The sequence below is a fragment of the Liolophura sinensis genome, chromosome 11 (genome assembly GCF_032854445.1).
Source record: "Liolophura sinensis isolate JHLJ2023 chromosome 11, CUHK_Ljap_v2, whole genome shotgun sequence".
In the NCBI taxonomy this organism is placed as follows: domain Eukaryota; kingdom Metazoa; phylum Mollusca; class Polyplacophora; order Chitonida; family Chitonidae; genus Liolophura; species Liolophura sinensis.
Window position 1 is genome coordinate 20,917,066 of NC_088305.1, and position 19,753 is coordinate 20,936,818.

Genomic DNA, 19,753 nt, shown 5'->3' on the forward strand with positions numbered 1-19,753 from the left:
CCTTTTTGTCAGATATATAGCAAACGTCTTGACTTCAAGCCAAAAGTGAAACAACGAGAGCTGGGTTCGAACACGCGACCTCACTGCTGAGTCAATACTTCATGGAACAGCAACCTTTACATGTACCTACATGGGGAAACAATGAAACAAATGTGGGTAAAAAGATCTTGAGTTGTCTCAAGAGCTTACATTTGATGTTTATTTCTGGTTCTGAAAAACATGAACTAAAGCACACTGTTGAAGATTGCGAAAAGTCACAAAACAGCAATCAACTACACAAAGTCACTAAACAACGGTCAACTTTCAAAAGTAAAACAGCAGTTTTCTGCCAAAAAAAGCACACTCCATTATTTCAATTGGCCACATGTTTCACACAACACCTTCTTATCTCAGCCAAACTTCTTCGCTCATAATCAACCAGGAAACACATATGGTGACTTGGACCCCGCCTTCCTCCTGTTTGATTGATGGTTTTGGGCGCGGCTTTGGGTATGGGCGTGGTCAGCGCTATCAAATGGCATAAGCAAGCCTGGGACGGTCTCACCGACCACTTCCTTGACCTCGTACTTGGGGTAAGCCTTCCATATGCAGTCCTGGGTGGGGGTGGGACCGTGGTACATGAAGTGCATTCTTTCACATCCACGGTGGGAGCAGTAGGCGTAATGCTCGTGCCTCGGGTACTTTGCTTTTACGTTAAAAAATAAAATCCTGTAAAACAATTGGGATAATAACTATATACCGGGAGATGTAGCAGCGCGTTTTGCTGTATGACTTCCTTTTCTCACTGTTGTACCTATTCAACGTCTATCATGCCTGTGATATATATTCAAAACAAAGACAAGGCTAAGCAACACCCCAGAAAAAAAGCGCATCTTGACATAAAATCATACTGAACCCTGGAAAGTGATGGATTCGAACAGGTCACCTCATTAATATTGCTGAGCTTAGTGGAAATCTATTGTATTCCCCTAATGTATTTGACCTAGGGTATGAGACGACTTTTCACAGGTGCCCATCACCTCTCATCACCTCACTACTATCGAGGTCCTGTTTTTAAATTCACATCGAAGGTATAACAGCCTTAGCGTTACCGCGTTGGGATGTTATTCTATGATCTAATAGTATTTGATTCTGTGACATTACAGAATGTGAATCATTAACCTCACAGAATTTGACTCCATGACCTAATAGAAGATTGACGGATTACACAAAGGTGTTCAGATCGTATGACAAACACATAATTTTCTGTTGTGACGCTGCTGCAGTGCATGCCTGATACATGTTATTTATGATATATATATATATATATATATATATATATATATATATATATATATATATATATATATATATATATATATATATATATATATATATATATATATACATACAAGTATATACAAGTTTCCTATGTACAGGTATTTATTTCATTGGTGTTTCACGCCGTTGTCAAAGAATGTTGGCTTCGTATCCGATCGTACGTGTCGTAGTGTCAGCAACCTGCAGATGGTCGTTTCTTCCCCCCGCGCTCTGCCATGTTTCCTCACAACATGTTGCTGCCTGTCGTCGTATAAGTGAAATACTCTTGAGAACGACCACCGTAAAGCAACGATCAAATAAATAAATACGATGATTTGTATTTTCTTTGACCCCTATACTGTATCATGGGCTTATTCAGAATGCCGATCAAATAAATAAATATACAACTGACAATAATGGCAAGATAACATACCCAGTCTCAGCGTCGTGATAATACTGGTCATCTTGGTCGTATATCTCTTGCATCGATGCTCCTTCAAAGTATCGCAGAGTCTCGATTATCTCCCCTTTGTCGTTCTCCAGCTCCCAGAAAACGTTAAAATCGTGCAATGCTTTGATGCATATCCCGACCGTTAAGAAATCATCCCTAGAAACAAAACGTACAGATTTTAGAAAGGCGATTTAACTTGCCAGTGCGGCGCAATGACGCAGGAACCTTTCACCAATGCGGTCACTATAGGTTCAAGCCCAGCTCGTGCTTGCTTCTTCTAGGGCCGCAAGTTGCGAGAACCGGATTCAAAATAGTTTCAGGTCATTCCGAAGACTTTATGCAAGATTGGTTGCTTCGGGATCAGTATATTGTGACTGGGTGGTGTGCCATGTCTGGTGTCTACGGCTGGATACTTTACAGTATTCTTTGACAGTATGGACTGTCACAGTATAACGGCAACTAAGAAGACTATTTTGAACTATTTTGAAATTTTAGAAGAATTTGAAAAATCAAGATGACCTCCAAGCCAGTCCAGCAAAGATAGCAATTCTCTAGTCAGTCAAGGGAGCGAGGCACATTGGGAAATACGCTGATTAAGTCTACAAAAGAATTACTTTAAATATAAAACTGTACTTACTCATCAAAGACGACCGGGTAGAAGGTGATGTCGTGGGGGAGGCTCCATCCCCAGCTCATCATATAGCCCTTGTTCCGGATAACGTTAGGGTGGAACTCCGTTCTCATGTCCGCTTCTTTACCTACGGGGATGCCATCCAGCTCTAATGGGCTCCCGGGCACTTCATTCCTCCAGACCTTCATCTGCTGATATTTCCCCACGTCGGCTCGCACGAATAGCTAACGGAAAAAACGGAGCTATTTTTAAAAATGCAATTTGGTGGTACTTTCTCGCTTGTTTCGATTATATGACGACGACGTCCTCTTGTATATGGATAGGCGGAATACAGGCTTATTCTCAGTGCTGCCTCACTGAAACGCCACGTCGAAAACCTCAGCAGACTGTTCCATAGACATATTTCAGCCAACCGTAAACCTTTATGTACCAAACATCCATCTGAAATAATGCAGGTATCTTGTCGATTTCACAGCAGGCAACTTTTTAGGGAGACGAAATATTTTGTTTCATTGTGTACCCTCGCATCTCGTAATCCTAACACGAGATATACACATCAGTAGGGGCCTCCGTGGCTCAGTTGCTTCGCGTGCTAGCGCACGGTAATGGCCCAGGAGCCTCTCCCAATGCGGTCGCTGTGAGTTCAAGTCCTCATGCTGCCTCCCTCTCCGGCCGTACGTGGGAAGGTCTGCCACAGCCTGCGGATGGTCGTGAGTTTCCTCCGGCTCTGCTGTGATTCCTCCAACCATAATGCTGGTTGATAACGATAATGCAGCCATCGTATAAGTGAAATATTCTTGAGTACAGCGTAAAACACCAATCAAATAAATAAATACACATCAATACGCTGTTATATCTGTATGTTACGTGTAGACATCTGCACCAGTACACGTGTATCTCACTGAAAAGGAATAGTCGTGGCGTATATAATGCTAAAATATTTACTTCATCTTTTACAGGCGCATGGTTCTTTTGTTTTTTGAGTGTTAAAAGTGATTGTATATCAAATGTGATTACAGCACAGCATTTTGAGTAATTCTAGACCAGTGACGTCTAATAAATTGCAACTTTGCAATTCTTTTACCTAGTTCTGCTTCAGTCATGTTATGAGGCGCGAGTAAATTTGCTACTGTTTAAGCATTTTCATTTACAGTTAGAATAAAACCCTAACATTCGTATTTCACCGGTTGCGAATGATCTATTGCCAGCTATCACACTGTCGTCGCTTCCCTGTTTTTTCTGTCTGTGCTGTACCTCTGTTTAGCTACTGGAATTATCAATCTTCCCAGCGGGTAGCAAGAGTATTTACTGAGTTACATTTCCGTATCTTAACGAAACACAAGTGTCTCATGAGCAGTATCCTTCTGGTATCTTGGCTTATCATGTCTCATTAGCCTATTCATCCTGTATTTTGACGAACCACAAGTCTCTCATGACTAATATCTTTCGGGTATCTTAAAGAAGCAGAAACGTCCCATGAGCAATATCCTCCTGGTATCTTAACAAACCATATGTGTCTCTTTAGCAATATCCTCCTGGTATTTTAAGGAACCACATGTGTCTCGTCAGCAATATACTTCTGGTATCTTAACGAAGCAAAATGCGTGTATCTTATCCATGGAATCACGATTAGTTAGTATTCAAAAAGTTAGTATTCCTCAATGAGTTACTATACACACAATTTCTGTATTTTTTCACTCTAGTGTTCTGTGTCTTACCGAAAAGCAATTCCCGAATCTTACCGATTTACAAGTCTCGTATCTTACCGAGCCATAATTTCCACTACAAACAGCACAGCCACAATCCTTGCTCTGGATACATCCGGCATGTCTGCTGATCCAGTTGTTTTTGTTCATGATGTAGGCTTCGGAGTATCCGGATAAGGACCCGTCCTCATCCAGCAGAATCCGTGTCCTCTCACCGTCATTGGTCGGCTCTCGGCCAATAGAAAAGCGTCTAGTCTGCAAAAGTATAGCTTTTGTGCAATAAAATACCAAACCAGATGTTTTCAATCAAACTTTGATTAATACTAATCGATTTGTAATATGTAGGTCCAGTTTGTTTCTCCCTTTCTTATCATTTTAATTTCTTATTATTTACTTCGGGCTTGGAGGAGGGATATAATTATTGATTTAGTTTGAATGTAGAATTGAGAATTCGGATCCAGAACTTTAGAAACAGAACTTGAAGCTTACCTCGTGGTCAAACCAAAGATTGGAAACAGAATTAACAATGCGCCTTGTGAGAAAACCTAAGATTGGCAACAGAACTGAGAACTTACCTCAGCCACAACTAACACTGGAAACAGAGCTAAGAACTTACCTCGTAATTAAACCCAAGATTGGAAACAGAGCTGAGAATGTACCTCGTGACCAAACCTAATATTAGCAACGGAGCTGAGAACGTACCTCGTGACCGAATCAAATATCGGAAACAAAGCTGAGAACGTAACTCGTGACGAAACCTAATATTAGCAACGGAGCTGAGAACGTACCTCGTGACCAAATCCAATATTGGAAACAGAGCTGAGAACGTAACTCGTGACCAAACCTAATATTGGCAACAGAGCTAAGAACATACCTCGTTACCAAACCTAAGAATGGAAACAGGAGTAGAACTAACCTAATGACGAAACCTAAGAATGAAGACAGAACTGAGAACAGATTAGACAAAAGAACTGAGAACATACCTCGTGACCAAACCTAAGATTGGAAACGGAACTGAGAACACTCATGTGTCCCTCGGCGTCCACGCCTTCCATGAAGGTAATGGCGGCGTCAGATGTATAAAAATCGTAAAAGCTGCAATTTGTGATGGTAATTGGGCCCTGGAAGAACTGCACACCATCCGCACTGAAAAACAAGGTGTTACATTACTTTTATTGGAGCCGCGGAATATCTGGTGTATGTTACATCAGGCTTTCTGCACTTGTGCGTTTCACTGTTGGTAAAATTCTTGTATTTAAGTTCAAATAAAAGCTTTATGATAAATGGACAAAAAGAAACAGTTGTGACATCGCTGGCGTCATACACTACCACATACTAAAACAATCTGCTAAATATAACTGAAAAATTGGTCAGAGTGTCTGGTGATGTTTGAATGTATTCTGCTATTATAACACAATACTGTGTCATATTCAACATAATATCCTCAGTTTAATATAACACTTCATGTTGATTTAATGGAATGTTTTTGCTGTCTGTAAAAGAATAATCTGCTGTAATAACAGAATAGATACAAGCATCCCTCAGACGACAGACTTTCTGTTAAATTTAGGGAGTACGATTCATTAGACCACATTAGAATTGGAATTTCTTAATGCATTTATAATTCTGTTTACGATTCGTTGATTGATGGATTGGTGTTTCACTTATACAACAGTTTATTGGTGGAGGAAACTTGATAGGCTGGAGTGCCAGGAGTAAAATTCTGTCCGAGGAAACTGAAGATGAAGCCATTTTACATACAGCTGTACTTTGGTTAACGGATGACGATTCCTATGAAAGAAAATAAAACCCTAGTTATTTCCGAAGAAGGGTGGAAACAGACTTGAATGACTGCAGCCATTTTGTTCTAAATTGTTTGATAACTTAATCAACTTTTATTTAGGAATTCTTATTATACCATGGGAAATTCCATGTCGGAGAAACTGAAAATACGATCTCGCGTGACTCGAACCCGATGATAAATGGAAAAAACAGTCCGCGAGACGTCAGCGGAAAAGGTTTTTTCTGTACTCCCGTATTCTATACTACTCAGTTGTGCTTACGTTGGACTACCATATTTCAGTGATGCAACACCACAAAATAAAAAGGAGGTATAACTCAGTTTGGGATACTGTATCCATGCATGTGTACCTTTTAAAGATATTTTTGTGGTTTTACTAAAATAGAAAGTGATTAGAGTGAGTGAGTGCTTGGGGTTTAACGTCGTACTCAACAATTTTTCAGTCATATGACGACGAAGGAATCATTAGGGTGCATGTACGTGTAATGTGCCTCCTTGTTGCAGGACGGATTTCCACCGCTCTTTTATTTAGTGCTGCTTCACTGAGACGACTTACCGAAGGCAAGTAAGCCGTCCCGACCGAGCCATTATACGGGTCAACCAGTCGTTGCACTATCCCCTTCATGCTGAACGCCAAACGAGGAAGTTACAACTTCTTCTTCGAGTCTTAGGTGTGACTCGATCAAGGATTGATCCTGGATCTACCGAAGATGATTAGAAGTGGTATAGTAAGTATGATATAAACTATATATATATGTGTTATAAACTTCTTACTCCTTGTCCCCGCTGACGTCATTATTACTGTGACCAACGATCGTCGATTTCTCCACCCTCTGGTGAGATCCGGTGTCGTACGGGAACGATGGAGAGCTGGGTAAGGAAAACAAGGATATCAGTAAATGTGGACGGGAAGTCCATAAATAAATAACAGTTTGGTCTTCTGTCATAGCGTCTATATGCTATAATGTACCAAATGCGCACATGAAATGGAATTGCTGACTATGGTAAATACACTTTTCCTAATTCCAGAAATGAAGAATGAAAAATATTCATCTGCAGTGAAGGCCAAAAAAACTCATTCTTTCGGATTATTTGATTTATTTACGAGTAGCTGACGATGGTCGAGTTCAATGCCTGGGTAGCCTATATTAGACAACAAAACACGGAAAAGTCTTGGTGCGTCCTCAATAAATCAAGCCAGATACCGCTATTTTATGTCACTCCGTTTACTGCCTTGACAGCTATGCGCGAAAATCTTAAATTTCGGAATTTTGATGGCATTCATCGTCATCCAGTCAGACATTTCCACCAGATTTTCACATTTTAGTGCATTGACCAGAAGCTGTGGCAGAGTGACAATAGAGTGGTCGGTAACCCTAGTTCACGCTCTTCATGATGCTAACGGTAGACATACGCGGTACTGAGTACCGTGAACTGTGATTACCGAACACTTTGTTTTGACACTGCCACAGATCTTGGATTATTGCCCTAAAATGTGAAAATCTGGTGGAAATGGAAGCCACAATTGATAATCAATACCCTAATTTTTAGTTAATTATATTGAATTGAGGGAAAACAATATAAAATTGTTTCTCAGCGTTTATATTTTTGTTGAGTATATTTTGACATCACGTTTATAACAGGGAACCAGCAGCTACAGCGAATGGAAAGTGTGATATCTGATTTTACCTGTCATAGGCTGTGAATGCGGACAATCTACATACATACTGTTGTTGTTTCGTCTTTACTGCCATAGAGTCAGGTGGATCAGTTATTTTTATGCTGATATTTGACTTCATAAAATGAAGAATGGTTTAACGACCATGTCTTACCTGAACAACTGGACAGCAGCTAAGTTGTCTGAAAACCTAAAAACACATCGTAAACGAATTCCGTTATTTGATGGGTAATTCACGCCATACTCAAGCATTTTGCGCCGGATTTATTTTATGTCAGGACCATAGAGTTCAGAGTCTGGAGAAAATCAACCACATTCATGCATACCCACTGACTTAATGGCCTAACTAGTACCAGACGATTTCGAGGGGAGGTTCGTGTGTATGTGTGTATCGGAGGCAATCCACTATTTAAAAGAAAATTTTCAAAACGAATTTTTAATGTTTTTTGTGAGCTGGTCGAACTGTTCACTAAACACAGTATACGTACACGGCAAGATAGACTGAAATACACGAACAGAGTCTAACCTCTTCATTGTCTGGAGGAAAGAAAGAATTTATCGGTATAGCCTTCATGAGTTTTCGTATTCACCTCGCTCTCTTTGTCTATTACGACATCTCAAGGTCCAAGCGCAGCGTATGTAGGTATCTATGCTTAGGGTTTAATGTCGTACTAAACGAGTGCGCATTGTAAGTTGGGTACCTACTTTTATTCTTATGCATTTGATAGGGGAATGTGCCAATGATTGTGCTTCAAATACCATGGCATTTTTCATTTTGAGCGTGCTTTCTTCAGGTAACAAGTTATTATTATTCTGTGGTGTGCTTTATGGACCATTAAACGGAATTCTACTTTCATTTTAACCTGATGAAGAAAATCTTGTGACATTCAGTAATGTTGTGACTACTCATGCACCGAAAGAAAAAATGAAAGTTTTTTGAATATATGTTTCAGTGGTTGTGGTATTCCACCAGATGTGTCACAGTTGTATCACTACGTACCAGGAATCTGTGACCAGCAGATCGCCCCCACGGGCCTGAATACCTTGGTTATTCTTGAACGTTGTGAACTTCTCAATCCTGGCAGGGACGCGTGGCTTGGACGTATCTCTATCTTTGTGAGGAGAGTACCTGTACAAGGAAACAGGATGACGGATTGTTTGACAAGTTGATTGGCACGTCCCAACCCAGGCCCATTGGATAGAAGTGGTTGGGGAACGCACCTTGAAATGACACAATTTTCAAAAGATGATTTTCGGATATGATTCCATAAAAATAATCATATGCATTACTGACTCCAGCTTCTCACCAAACTGGTCGCTGTGAGTTCAAATCGAGATCAGGCTGGCTGCTTGAGTAACCTGCGGATGGTCATGGGTTTCTCCAGGGCTCTGCTCGGTATCCTTCCACGATAATACTTACCGCCGTGGTATAAGTGAAATATTCTTCCGTAAGCGTAAAACACTAATCAGATAAATAAACAAATGAACAAATAAATAACCGATTCTATCCAGCTGGACTCACTCAGCAGGTTGCCTTGCTAAATATTCCTGAGGTTCTAACTCAGAACTCTCGGTGATCTTGACTCCGTCGTCAATGTACAGTCCATACTGTAAGAGAAGGATAATAAAAAACTTTCGAAAAAGTATCGAATGAATGAATGCTTGGGGTTTAACGTCGTACTCAGCAATATTTCAGTCAGATGACAACGAGGAATCATTAGGAGCGTGCACATACATTGTGTCTTCTTGTGGCAGGGCGAGTCCATGCCACCATATTGCTGCCGCCACTGTGGTACTGAAGACACCGGACATAACACACTAACCTGTCGCATTATAATTATATATTATACCTGGCCAACCAATCATGTTTCCTTGCTATAGAAGCTTAGTGTTGAGCGCCAATGGAGGCAGCAGCGAGTACCATTTTTAAAGTCTTTGGTATGGGCCAACTTGGGTTGGATTCACGTGGTCTGCCGGCTTCGAATTCGAGGCAGACCCTCTAAGCAGTAGGCCACCGAAGTATCCAAGTATCGTTGATGGCTTATTATAACTCTTAACGAATATTGTATTTTGCTTACGGTAACCAAGTAGAATTTTCTGGCTATCTACACCCGGGCCAATAATAAATTATGTATATTAAATCACTACCTTCCTAAAGCAAATATGCCAATAGGTCAGCTGCAGCTTGCATGAATGAGGTCTACAAATCTAGGCAGCTTCTGTTTCAGTAAATGTTTTAGTGAGCCTTTACACATCACCGATAAAAGTTTACTAAGATAAATGTTAACCTATACATTGCAAAAGTAAACGTATACTTTCATTTCAAGTGAATGAATACTGATTTTCAGTAAACCTTTAGGGGATAATTTAACAGGCCTTGGAAGGGCGTCTAAGGCCCCAAAAGTTCCTGGTTTAAATTCGAACAGGGTTAATGCTGTTTTGTTGTCTATCATGGGATATAAATTTATCGTTGGCCATTAGTGTGTCAAACGCAAAATACAGGCAAATACGGATTACACGTTTCATCTATATGCTGTCTGTAGTTATGCAGCTTTAAGCAGAATAGCCTACTTTACTATATGTGTATTATTCCCGCAAAATCTCGTACTATCACGAGTTACTTACCGTCCAGCGAACAGTTCTGCAACGGAATAGACAAAATCTTGCTGATATAGCACACATTTGCCTTTCAACTTTAACTATGTGTATGTGAAAATATTCTTGAATAGGGCGTAAATGATCAATCAGTTACATAAAACAAATATATTTAGATAAATGAAATGCACACAAAGTTTCTTCTTTCATGTTCTGTTCTTGGATACACTTGTAGTAAAATTGCGTCCGTCAGTCCAACTGTTCGAAGGCGGCCTAAAGAGTCTATCAGCTGAATAACAGCTCTATTATACAGCTTTTCATTCTGACAACTCGGTAGGCAGTCTGACGGGAACGGATAAATAAACGCGCAGGTAAAAATGTGGACTTACGTTACTAGAGTGCGCTCGGTTCTTGTAAAAGGTACCCATGGGACTCCTAAGAGCCGCGAATGGGATCAGACTGCCCGGCCCGTACCCTGTGGGACGCTCATGGAAGATGAACCAAAACCCGGCCTCCTGAAATCAATACTTTTTGATATGACAGGTTTGATTTTCTTATTTATTTGATTGGTGTTTTATGTCGTACTCAAGAATATTGCACTTATGTGACCGTGGCAAGCATTATGGTGGGAGGAAAACGCACAGAACAAGGGGGGAAACCCACAACCCACAAACACGTGCGGCAGGAGAGGAAGCGAGGATGAGTTGGACTTGAACTCACAGCAACTACATTGGCAAGACGCTCCTGGGTCACTGGGCAGTGCTGGCAGGCTTACCACCCCGGTCACGAGGGTTGAAGATATCGACGTTTCTCTTAGCTGCAGATCAAGTCACTGGTGACTATTTATCTAACACACTCGTCTGGAAACTGTGCCTTGGAATACCATCAGTCATGGAGATGCCAACTGTCACTGGTGACTTGTCTCCTCCACCCTCCATACATTAGCACTCCAGTTGTGAAAATAAAATAACGTTTTGACCATATACTATTTTAGAATCATTGTCTTGTGTGGGTTCGATGGCAATAATGAAGTCGAGCTATCACAATATAAATGTAAAAGATTTCACAACTTTCGACTTACTTGCCGAAAAAAAAAAGATCTCGACAAACGGGTAGAAAGCCTGTGTAAACTTTTTGCATTTACGTGGTGATGCCTTGACTTCATGCTTAGCTTTTCTACTGATTAACAGTCATCTATAGATGACCGTTAAGAAGTCATCACAGTAGAAACGTAGTTAACTCAACACAGTCAAACGGACAGCATGTTAAAGACAAAATATAAACGCTTGTTTCGCATTTAACGCTTCATTTCAAATACAACTGATTCTATTCATTCAGGCAAGTGATATGCGCATGGCACTTACTTCACTTCCTCCTGCAGCATTCTCGATGAAGTTGTTGTTCGGGTGAGAAATCCAGAATGTCGATACGGCCCTGAAACAAGAGGTTGTACGGAAAGGCAAAATGACTTGTTGCAGACCAGCAGATGTACAGCTTGATGCCGTTTTGTAACATTCATATGCATGTAAAATAGGATTTTGTAAATATTCTCATAATTACGGCAGTTGGGAATTACTGACGAAGTGCGTAACTCTCCATGATGTTGTCTTTCCCAGTTTATGCAGGCATAAACCAGGATTCTTGCCAATCCTAAGCAACTTCCTTTTGCATTGTCATCGCTACTCTGGTCTTTTTCTCTATGCTGTTGTCTTTCATCCCATCAAACTAATTCGTTCTTGATTATTAAAACGTGGTTCTCCAATCCAGGCTCATGTTAAGTTGGCTGCACCTTTATGTCAGAAAACGTGTGCTGGCCTTCTGCCATCCTGCGGATTGTCGTGGGTTCCCCCCGGGCTCTGTCCAGTTTCCTCCTCTCATAATGCTGACCGTCGTCATATAAGTGAATTAACATTCAACACTCTTGTTAAGCGACTGACAAATGTGAAAAGAATGGCCGACCGAAAAACAGACATAGGGCAGCTTGTCCCGGTGGAAGAGGACACCTTGAGATCAGACATATAGTTCACCTAGGCACATGTTAAAATGTTAATACCCCACTTGCGTGCACGCCTCAGGACCAGACATATATCTTGTCCTCACAGCGCCCGATATCCCTCGGCAAGTAGAAGAATGTCAATACCCTACATACCTGTACTCTTCAGGGTCAGACATATATCCTGTCCTCACAGCGCCCATTATCCCTCGGCAAGTGCCAGAATGTCAGTACCCCACTTACGTGTACTCCTCAAGGTCAGGTATCTATGTTGTGCCCACAGCGCCCAGTATCCCTCGGCAAGTGCTAGAATGTCAGTACCCCATTTACGTGTACTCCTCGAGGTCAGGCATCTATCCTGAGCCCACAGCGCCCAGTATCCCTCGGCAAGTGGTAGAATGTCAATACCCTACATACGTGTACTCTTCAGGGTCAGACATATATGATGTCCTCACAGCGCCCAGTATCCCTGGGCGATTGGTAGAATGTCAGTACCCCACTTATGTTTACTCCTCAGGGTCAGTTATCTATCCTGTGCCCACAGCGCCCAGTATTCCTGGACAAGTGGTAGAATCTCAGCACCTCACTTAGGTGTACTCCTCAGAGTCAGGCATATACTAGTATCCTGTCTACGTAACGCCCAATCTGTGCGTTGAACCAGACATTCGTATACCAGCCGTCAACCACTAAGATCGTCCCAGATCTATAATCGCAAGACCAATTCCCAAAAGGACGTATAACAAAAATAAACAACCATCAAAGAACTAAGAAAGTATATAATGTACGAACATAAGACGGAATCATGCCAAAAGAATCAGTCAACAGTTTTCAATGATACTGGAAGACGCAAGATATGTTCTAGGCGACTGAGTGAAATCAGTATTCAAATTGTGTACCATTTTAGTGTATCAGTTGTCAATAACAAAATATGCATCTCAGCTGGGCTTTGATTGCAAATGTTCATATATCCAACGTGGCCGTCTAATTCAAACACGATGGATATATAGTCATAGCCATGGGTTAAGCTGAATTAGACACAATCATGAAGCAGAGCCCCGGAGATTCTGGACGCTCTGTACGTATTTACTTACAACAGAATTATGCTCACTGTGAAACTTAAGAAACTTGGAGCGAAGACTTTTGATGGAGTAACCTTGAATGTCAGTACCCCACTTACGTGCACTCCTCAGGGTCAGGCATATACCCAGGCCACACAGCTCCCAATATCCCTCGGCACATGTTGGCGTCCCTATCCGTGGGTAGAAGCGTCCCGGGTCGAGTGACCAGACCCAAGTTGTGGGTGAATGTATTGTTTTGCTCATTCCCGTCTTCCAAAAAGAAACAATGACCGAGAGTATCGTATCCAACGACGTCCTTTACCTAAATATCGTAAAATTATGAATAATATTAAAGAAGCCGTCTGTTTATGTATAGTGCAGAACGTCGCCGACATATGACTGACGACGTAAAACTCCAAACATCCATACTTAACAGACGTCATATTTAAAATTCAGTCGTGGTAAGACAGCGCCGTAGCCTTCAGCGTGTTCTTTTTTCTGTCCAAAAGAAAAACCTCCAAAGCTGTCATTTACACAATGGTTACCCAAACTTTATTTGTATAGAGAAATGAAGGTATGCGTTATACCTCGGGTTACAAATGATCCAACCCCTTGTCGTCTCTGATTCCATTATCCATGTTGTAGTCCTTCATATAAAGGGGTTTGCAGCGGAGTGAAATAATTGTGTGAACGCACGTAAGTTAACTGATTACAGTTCGCATTTTAATGTGGTAGCGTGTGATTTTTTTCTGAATGTGGTTTTATACGTTATCTACTTATAAACCTGCTCTACAGTCGTATAAATACAAGCGTTTTAAGTAGGGAATATAGCACCTATCAATTAAATACTGGTACATATAACAACAGAATGACACAGTACGTATGGAACTTACCTCTAAGCTGTTTGTCCCGTGTACTGTGACACATCGGCTGAAGCAGTGGTGTATTGAGAGACTCTTGGCGTAAACCCTGTGGTTGTAGAGATCCGGGTCACCCACGTCTCCTAACACATGGAAATGAATTGGGTAACGAGCCAAGAACGCCTGTTGACCCATGTTTACCACTTCTATACCTTCCAGGCGGGCGCTTTTGCTTCCCATAAGGATCTGACGTAAGGATAAAAACGATTTATCATTCGTATGACGAATATGCATCCGTTATGTAAGTTATCCCCGGCTGTATTAGAAGTCGAGAATTTTGGAGCCTTTGAGCTGTTCAAAACGTCACATATTTCGTCAACTTGACAGATTCTTGGTACTATCTTGGCTGACATTTTGTTTATTTGCTGACATTCTTTAAGAGGAACTATTTTAATGCTATTATCCTAACTACAACCAGACGATAACGTCTGTTAAAACGCTGGTAATGGTCACCAATCCACCACATAAATAAAAGTCACAATCAAAGCCCTATGTTGGCTGTTCGCTTCCATTTATCTTGGCATCTCCATGGGAGATTGTGTGCCAAACTATGGACAAAGTTACGAGATTAAATAAACGAAGTTTAATACGGAATTATAAAAATCGTTTTTGCTTTTACCAACATGCTCAAGATTTTACCTCGTCAAACAAGTCCTTTGCCTGGATTTGTTGAAATAAATCACACATTGACTATATCCTGTGAGATTATACTGCTGGTAATAGATTATCTCCCTTTGAGGTATATGATACATGCGTTCGACGAACTCAGCATTCGTCCGTAAACCTTCCGCCCGTAAATATTTCACTTATATGACGGCGGGTGGGGGAAACTAGAAAGGACCTCCGTTGCCGAGGGGCTAAGCATGTCAGCGAAGTGCAATGAACCAGGGGTCTCTCACCAATGCGATCGCTGTGAATTCAAGTCCAGCTCATGCTGGCTTCCTCTCCGGCCGTAAGTAGGAAGGTCTGCCAACAACCTGCGGATGGTCGTGGGTTTCCCCCGGGTTGTACCCGGTTTCCACCTACCATAATGGTGGCCGCCGTCGTATAAGGGAAATATTCTTGAGTACGGCGTAAAACATCAATCAAATAAATAAATAAATAAATAACCGCTGGCTGCCGTCATATAAGTGAAATATTCTTGAGTACGGCGTAAAACACCAATCAAAATAACTAAGAAAACTAGAATGCAAGAAGTAAATCACAGACCTTTATTAAGTACCTAACAAACGTCCTGACTTAAAGCTATTGCTAAAACTAAACAATAACGTATATATCTGTCTGAAGTCTCTAGAAAGTATTATCGTTTAAATGCAGACTTATAAGATTGAAGCTGAATGTGTTAAGCTGTGTTACCATGAGATGGCCTCCAAATGTATCATGGCTGAAGTAGTTACACCAGTTTCTGCCGTAACATTGAGATTCCATCTCTCCTCGCAATTTCACGTTGCGTGTGAGAATCCCGATCTCAGCGCGCATGTCCACACCTTTGTAAAATCCTCCGTAGTGATCATTCTTCACTAATCCTGTAACCACGAAAACATGGAACGAGTGATTCGAGTGGAATATTCTAGGTCTCTGATGTGTAACATATTATCACTAACATTATAGCATTTTTCACCCAAGTCTGCTTAAACCATACCGGTTACATGCGACCATGTGCTGACAATCATACACTCGTCAGCGCTCGGATCTTACTCTCTATGCTGTAGTCTTCTATAGGGTATAGCCACATGAGCCACGATTCTGCTGGTGGATTCAACATCCCCGAAGCCTGGTCCCTTTCCATGCTTTGAAATCATTATTTACATCACTGGAATTTTCGCTTAAGCGATGATCCATCATCATTTTAATTCTTCTTCTTCTTCTTGTTAACTTACCTCCGATTTTGAGCTGGTTGTACATGCAGTCTTCACAGCTCAGCACGGTAAACTCTTCCGCGTCGTGCATGTCCCGACTTGTGCTACTGATCACGACTTTGTCCCCTTCCTCCCAAGACGAGACGTTATCCTCCAACGTCAGCACGTTGACATCTTCCCCTGAAAAAAACGCAAATTGCATCGTTTTTTGTTCTGTTATAATAACATTATTATTATTATTTATTTTGGGGCCTGGCTGGTTCAGATTGTTGAAGTCATGACTTCATGAAACTTGCTGTCCGTGGTCAATCGCGTGCTTACATCCAGTTCTGGCTTCTTTCAGCTGCGATTTTAAGCCCCTTTTTTTCTCCACACACAAATCTGACAGCTGTCATGTAAGCGACGAATTCTTCAGCGGGGTGTTAAACACCAATCACATAAATTATCTAATTGTGAGAGAAATACTGAATTACTTCGGCGTTAAAGGAAAGACAAGGGTCTCCGTGGCCGAGTGGGTAGCCTTCGAGCCTACGGTTGGTTTAAGTAGTTTACGGTTATCACGTAACCCACTCTTTAAAGATTAGGACCCCCAAAAAATGCTTAAATTAATTAAATTCTGATTGAAAACTTCCAGAAATGGTGAAACGATATCTGGACACTTAATGACATTAGAACCATCCACGGAAATCGTGAATGTAAACTAACCACGGTTGCGTGAGGATTTTCACTTCACCATAAAGAACAGTGAACAAACATGGTATTGTAAACCACTGAACTATTAAATTCAGACGGTTTACTATACCTTGTGTGCAAAATGTTTGCACCACGGAACAGTTTTTCTTTGAGACTGAGCTAATATTTTCATCTTGTCACTCTCATGTCGTAAGCCGCCCTGCTGACAAAAATAATACTTTTTGTAAAATTCGAGCCTCTTTACTGTACATTTTTGAAGGGAAATTTGAAACATCATCAAGCATCTGTCGTCTTAAAATAAACTTTGAACATCGGGGAGCAGTTGTCCTGGAAATGTTTAGAAGGATGGCTGAATATAGAACATTTATTCTCTCAGAAGAAAATACTCGCAGAGTTGAAAAAATCTCGCTGGGATTTAGCCATTACTGTCAGAGCAGCGTTCCTGTCTTACCAGTCGTCAACATTCGAGTGTGGATAGACCAATCAGATCAGAGTTTTTCTTGTGTCAGCCAATCAAATCTCTCTCTGTTCAGTTCAGAAGGCAATAAAAGGAGCTGACAACATTCTGATAGATGGTTGCCCCGAGGGGTGGTAAAGCCCAAGCCGATCCAAACTCCAACACCCAACGGGAGGTATACTCCATTAGGCCTAAGAAGCTTAGCAGTGCCTGAACTGAAAATCCCACGCTCGCTGCAAAAGGAGGATCATTCAATTTGGCGTTTCGCTAAACTAGTCCTGAGAGCATCCATTTTTTATTGAGCATTTTAGGGACCATTCAGGTTTTTGGCGAATGATTCTGCTGTGAATTCACAACTGGATGGTGGCTGGCCTGAGGACACTCAAATCATCTGGATTGAGTGATCATTTAGCTTGGAGTTCGGCAAACTAGTTTTAGGGACATTCAGTTTTTGAGGAATGGTTAGGGTCAGGCATTCTTTTTGCACAGTAACCTCATTGTGAGTTCAGTGCTGAACTGAGGCTTGCATCATTGTTAGGTTAGACCCAGTGTACAAGCGAAGATCATCAGTTTAGGATTGAATTCTGAACACTGGCTATGAGCACTACATAAGGAACTTGAGGTTACAAACTAAAACAAAATACGATTTACAAAGCTGTCCTCTTGCTCATAACTCATAAACTAACACTGTTGAGAGCTTTTACTGTATCATCTAAACCAGGAATCCATAGTAATGAATGTGTGTTGAACATTGGGCTTGTGTTTCATATTAGAATAAAATCACCATTCAAGTCTCCAGTTAAAATTCTCTATGGACCTTGCTTCTTAATAGTCTGAATAACCAGGGGATATAACCCACATATAGCCGTGTCTCCAGCTACCGGAAGATCTCGAGTAATCGATGAGTGTAATCATACCGCTCGTATTATACAAATTGACAAGATCACAACAGGATTCAGAGGATCATTCTTTTGTCCCTGATATATGGTTTCTAGTAGTTAACTTGTCTTTAGAGATCCATTGGAGTTTCTGCACAGAGGGCTGTTATCCAGCAGCATTTGACAACTCCTGTTTTGCCATATACGAGTAATAGAAAAATACTCCACTCAGTCTATATATGAGCTACTGGGTATTAGATTGCGGATTCGTGTGTGACTGGTTCAAAACGCTCAGCCTATAATCTCATTCAACTTTTATCATAGGAATTTAGTGGCCGAGTGTCTAAAGGCGGTGTGTTTCAGTCGAAGTTACACTGGACATACAGGTTCCGTCCGACAAGGAATTTGTACTTTGCCGCGTTCTCATTGCTTTTCTTGGGACCTTGATGACAATACGCTGTTCACGACCGTTTGCACAGTTTAACTTTCACTGAAGACTTGGCCGCCTTCCATGCGTGCAGTGTGCAGTCACACGTGGGAAAGTTCGTCAGTGGCTTACCAATGGTCTGTGGTTTACCCCGCGGGCTGCGGTTTCGTTTGAATGAAACATTCTCTGTAGGGCAACAATCAAATTAGTCAAATTTTCACTCAACCCACACAATACACGGTAATCTCAACTAAAGGCACATGTACCCGAGTCCCTTACCTGCCCACAGGTGCTTGTTGAGAAAAGTCCACGAAAGCTTTTCCTTGCCGTGTATCTCTAGGATCCCGCCATCCTGTACGCACAGGCCTTTCTTTCCGCACTCGATGTCGTAGTCTTTATCGAAGGACTTCCCTCTGAAGACGATAGTGGCCTCGCCCTCGTAATAACACCCCTCACTGCCAATGTGGAGTGCTCCACCGTCCCTCAAGTCGATGAACTCCACGGTCAGTACGATGGGGCTCGGGCCATCATTAAAAACCAATTCCCCTAGGGTAAGGAAAGCGAATATCATGCCAGTGCTGCGCCATCACTGTTTCTAGGTGTCGGAACAGACATTCGCGTCCCAGTCGTCAACCAAAATGATTGTTTCGTGTAAATAATCACAAGACAATTTCTCACAAGTTTAATGTTATGTTTTGCGACAGGAAATTTGTATTTAACTTTTATGTAGATGCATACAAATAGCAAGCACCGTCATTGTCATCTATAACTCAGTTACAGAAAGAATGGTTTGAGTTTTTAAATGACAAATCATTGCCTTACATTTTGGTCTTGTAACATAAGACAGTTAAGATTAGGTTTTGAATTCAATTTGGTTACTTTGGAGTTTTACTGAACAGAAAACACTACATGAAATGACCGGTGCCCGGATCATGCAAGTGTAAAATGACAGCGGTTAGCGGTCATGTGAGTAAATTGTTTATCGATCATGCATACTATAGTGATAACAAACAGGGTATATTTATAATAAATTTGCTGACATTTTGGGTTGCTGTGAATTTAATTGTATAGATAAACAGCTCTCTTCTGACAGTAAATTTTACAGCCAATTGGGTAGATACTTGAGTTACATAGGCTGATAGGCAAGGTGCTGGAAACGTACAACATCGTCGTATGTTTCTTCATCGCCATAGTGCTGTAAATATGCAAATGCCAATATGAAATACAACAAAATGATGATTTTTTGTTATTTATTTGATTGGTGCTTACGCCGTAGTCAGGAATACAAAATGATGTAAAGATACCGC

At 41.2% G+C, this 19,753-nt stretch overlaps 1 protein-coding gene across 1 annotated transcript; it reads right to left on the minus strand.

The window, feature by feature from the left end:
- Positions 1-413: 413 nt before the first annotated feature.
- On the minus strand, positions 414-19,017 carry LOC135478174 (inactive cell surface hyaluronidase CEMIP2-like). Its single transcript, XM_064758444.1, has 15 exons — positions 18,726-19,017; positions 16,013-16,171; positions 15,489-15,658; positions 14,106-14,318; positions 13,332-13,534; positions 11,526-11,595; positions 10,551-10,676; positions 9,089-9,174; positions 8,567-8,695; positions 6,663-6,758; positions 5,071-5,233; positions 4,148-4,342; positions 2,388-2,605; positions 1,733-1,906; positions 414-708 (listed from the first exon to the last, which is right to left on the minus strand). The coding sequence occupies exons 1-15, from the start codon at positions 19,015-19,017 to the stop codon at positions 414-416; spliced, it is 2,589 nt and encodes an 862-aa protein (XP_064614514.1).
- Positions 19,018-19,753: the final 736 nt, after the last annotated feature.

Excerpts from the sequence above, each read along its gene's own strand:
- LOC135478174 (XM_064758444.1), bottom strand. The coding sequence starts at position 19,017 with ATGATATTCGCTTTCCTTACCCTAGGGGAATTGGTTTTTAATGATGGC. Across the intron at positions 13,535-14,105 it reads ACGGGACAAACAGCTTAGAG|GTAAAGGACGTCGTTGGATA; the intron begins GTAAGTTCCATA and ends TACGATATTTAG. Across the intron at positions 4,343-5,070 it reads ATCTTAGGTTTGGTCACGAG|ACTAGACGCTTTTCTATTGG; the intron begins GTATGTTCTCAG and ends ATACTTTTGCAG.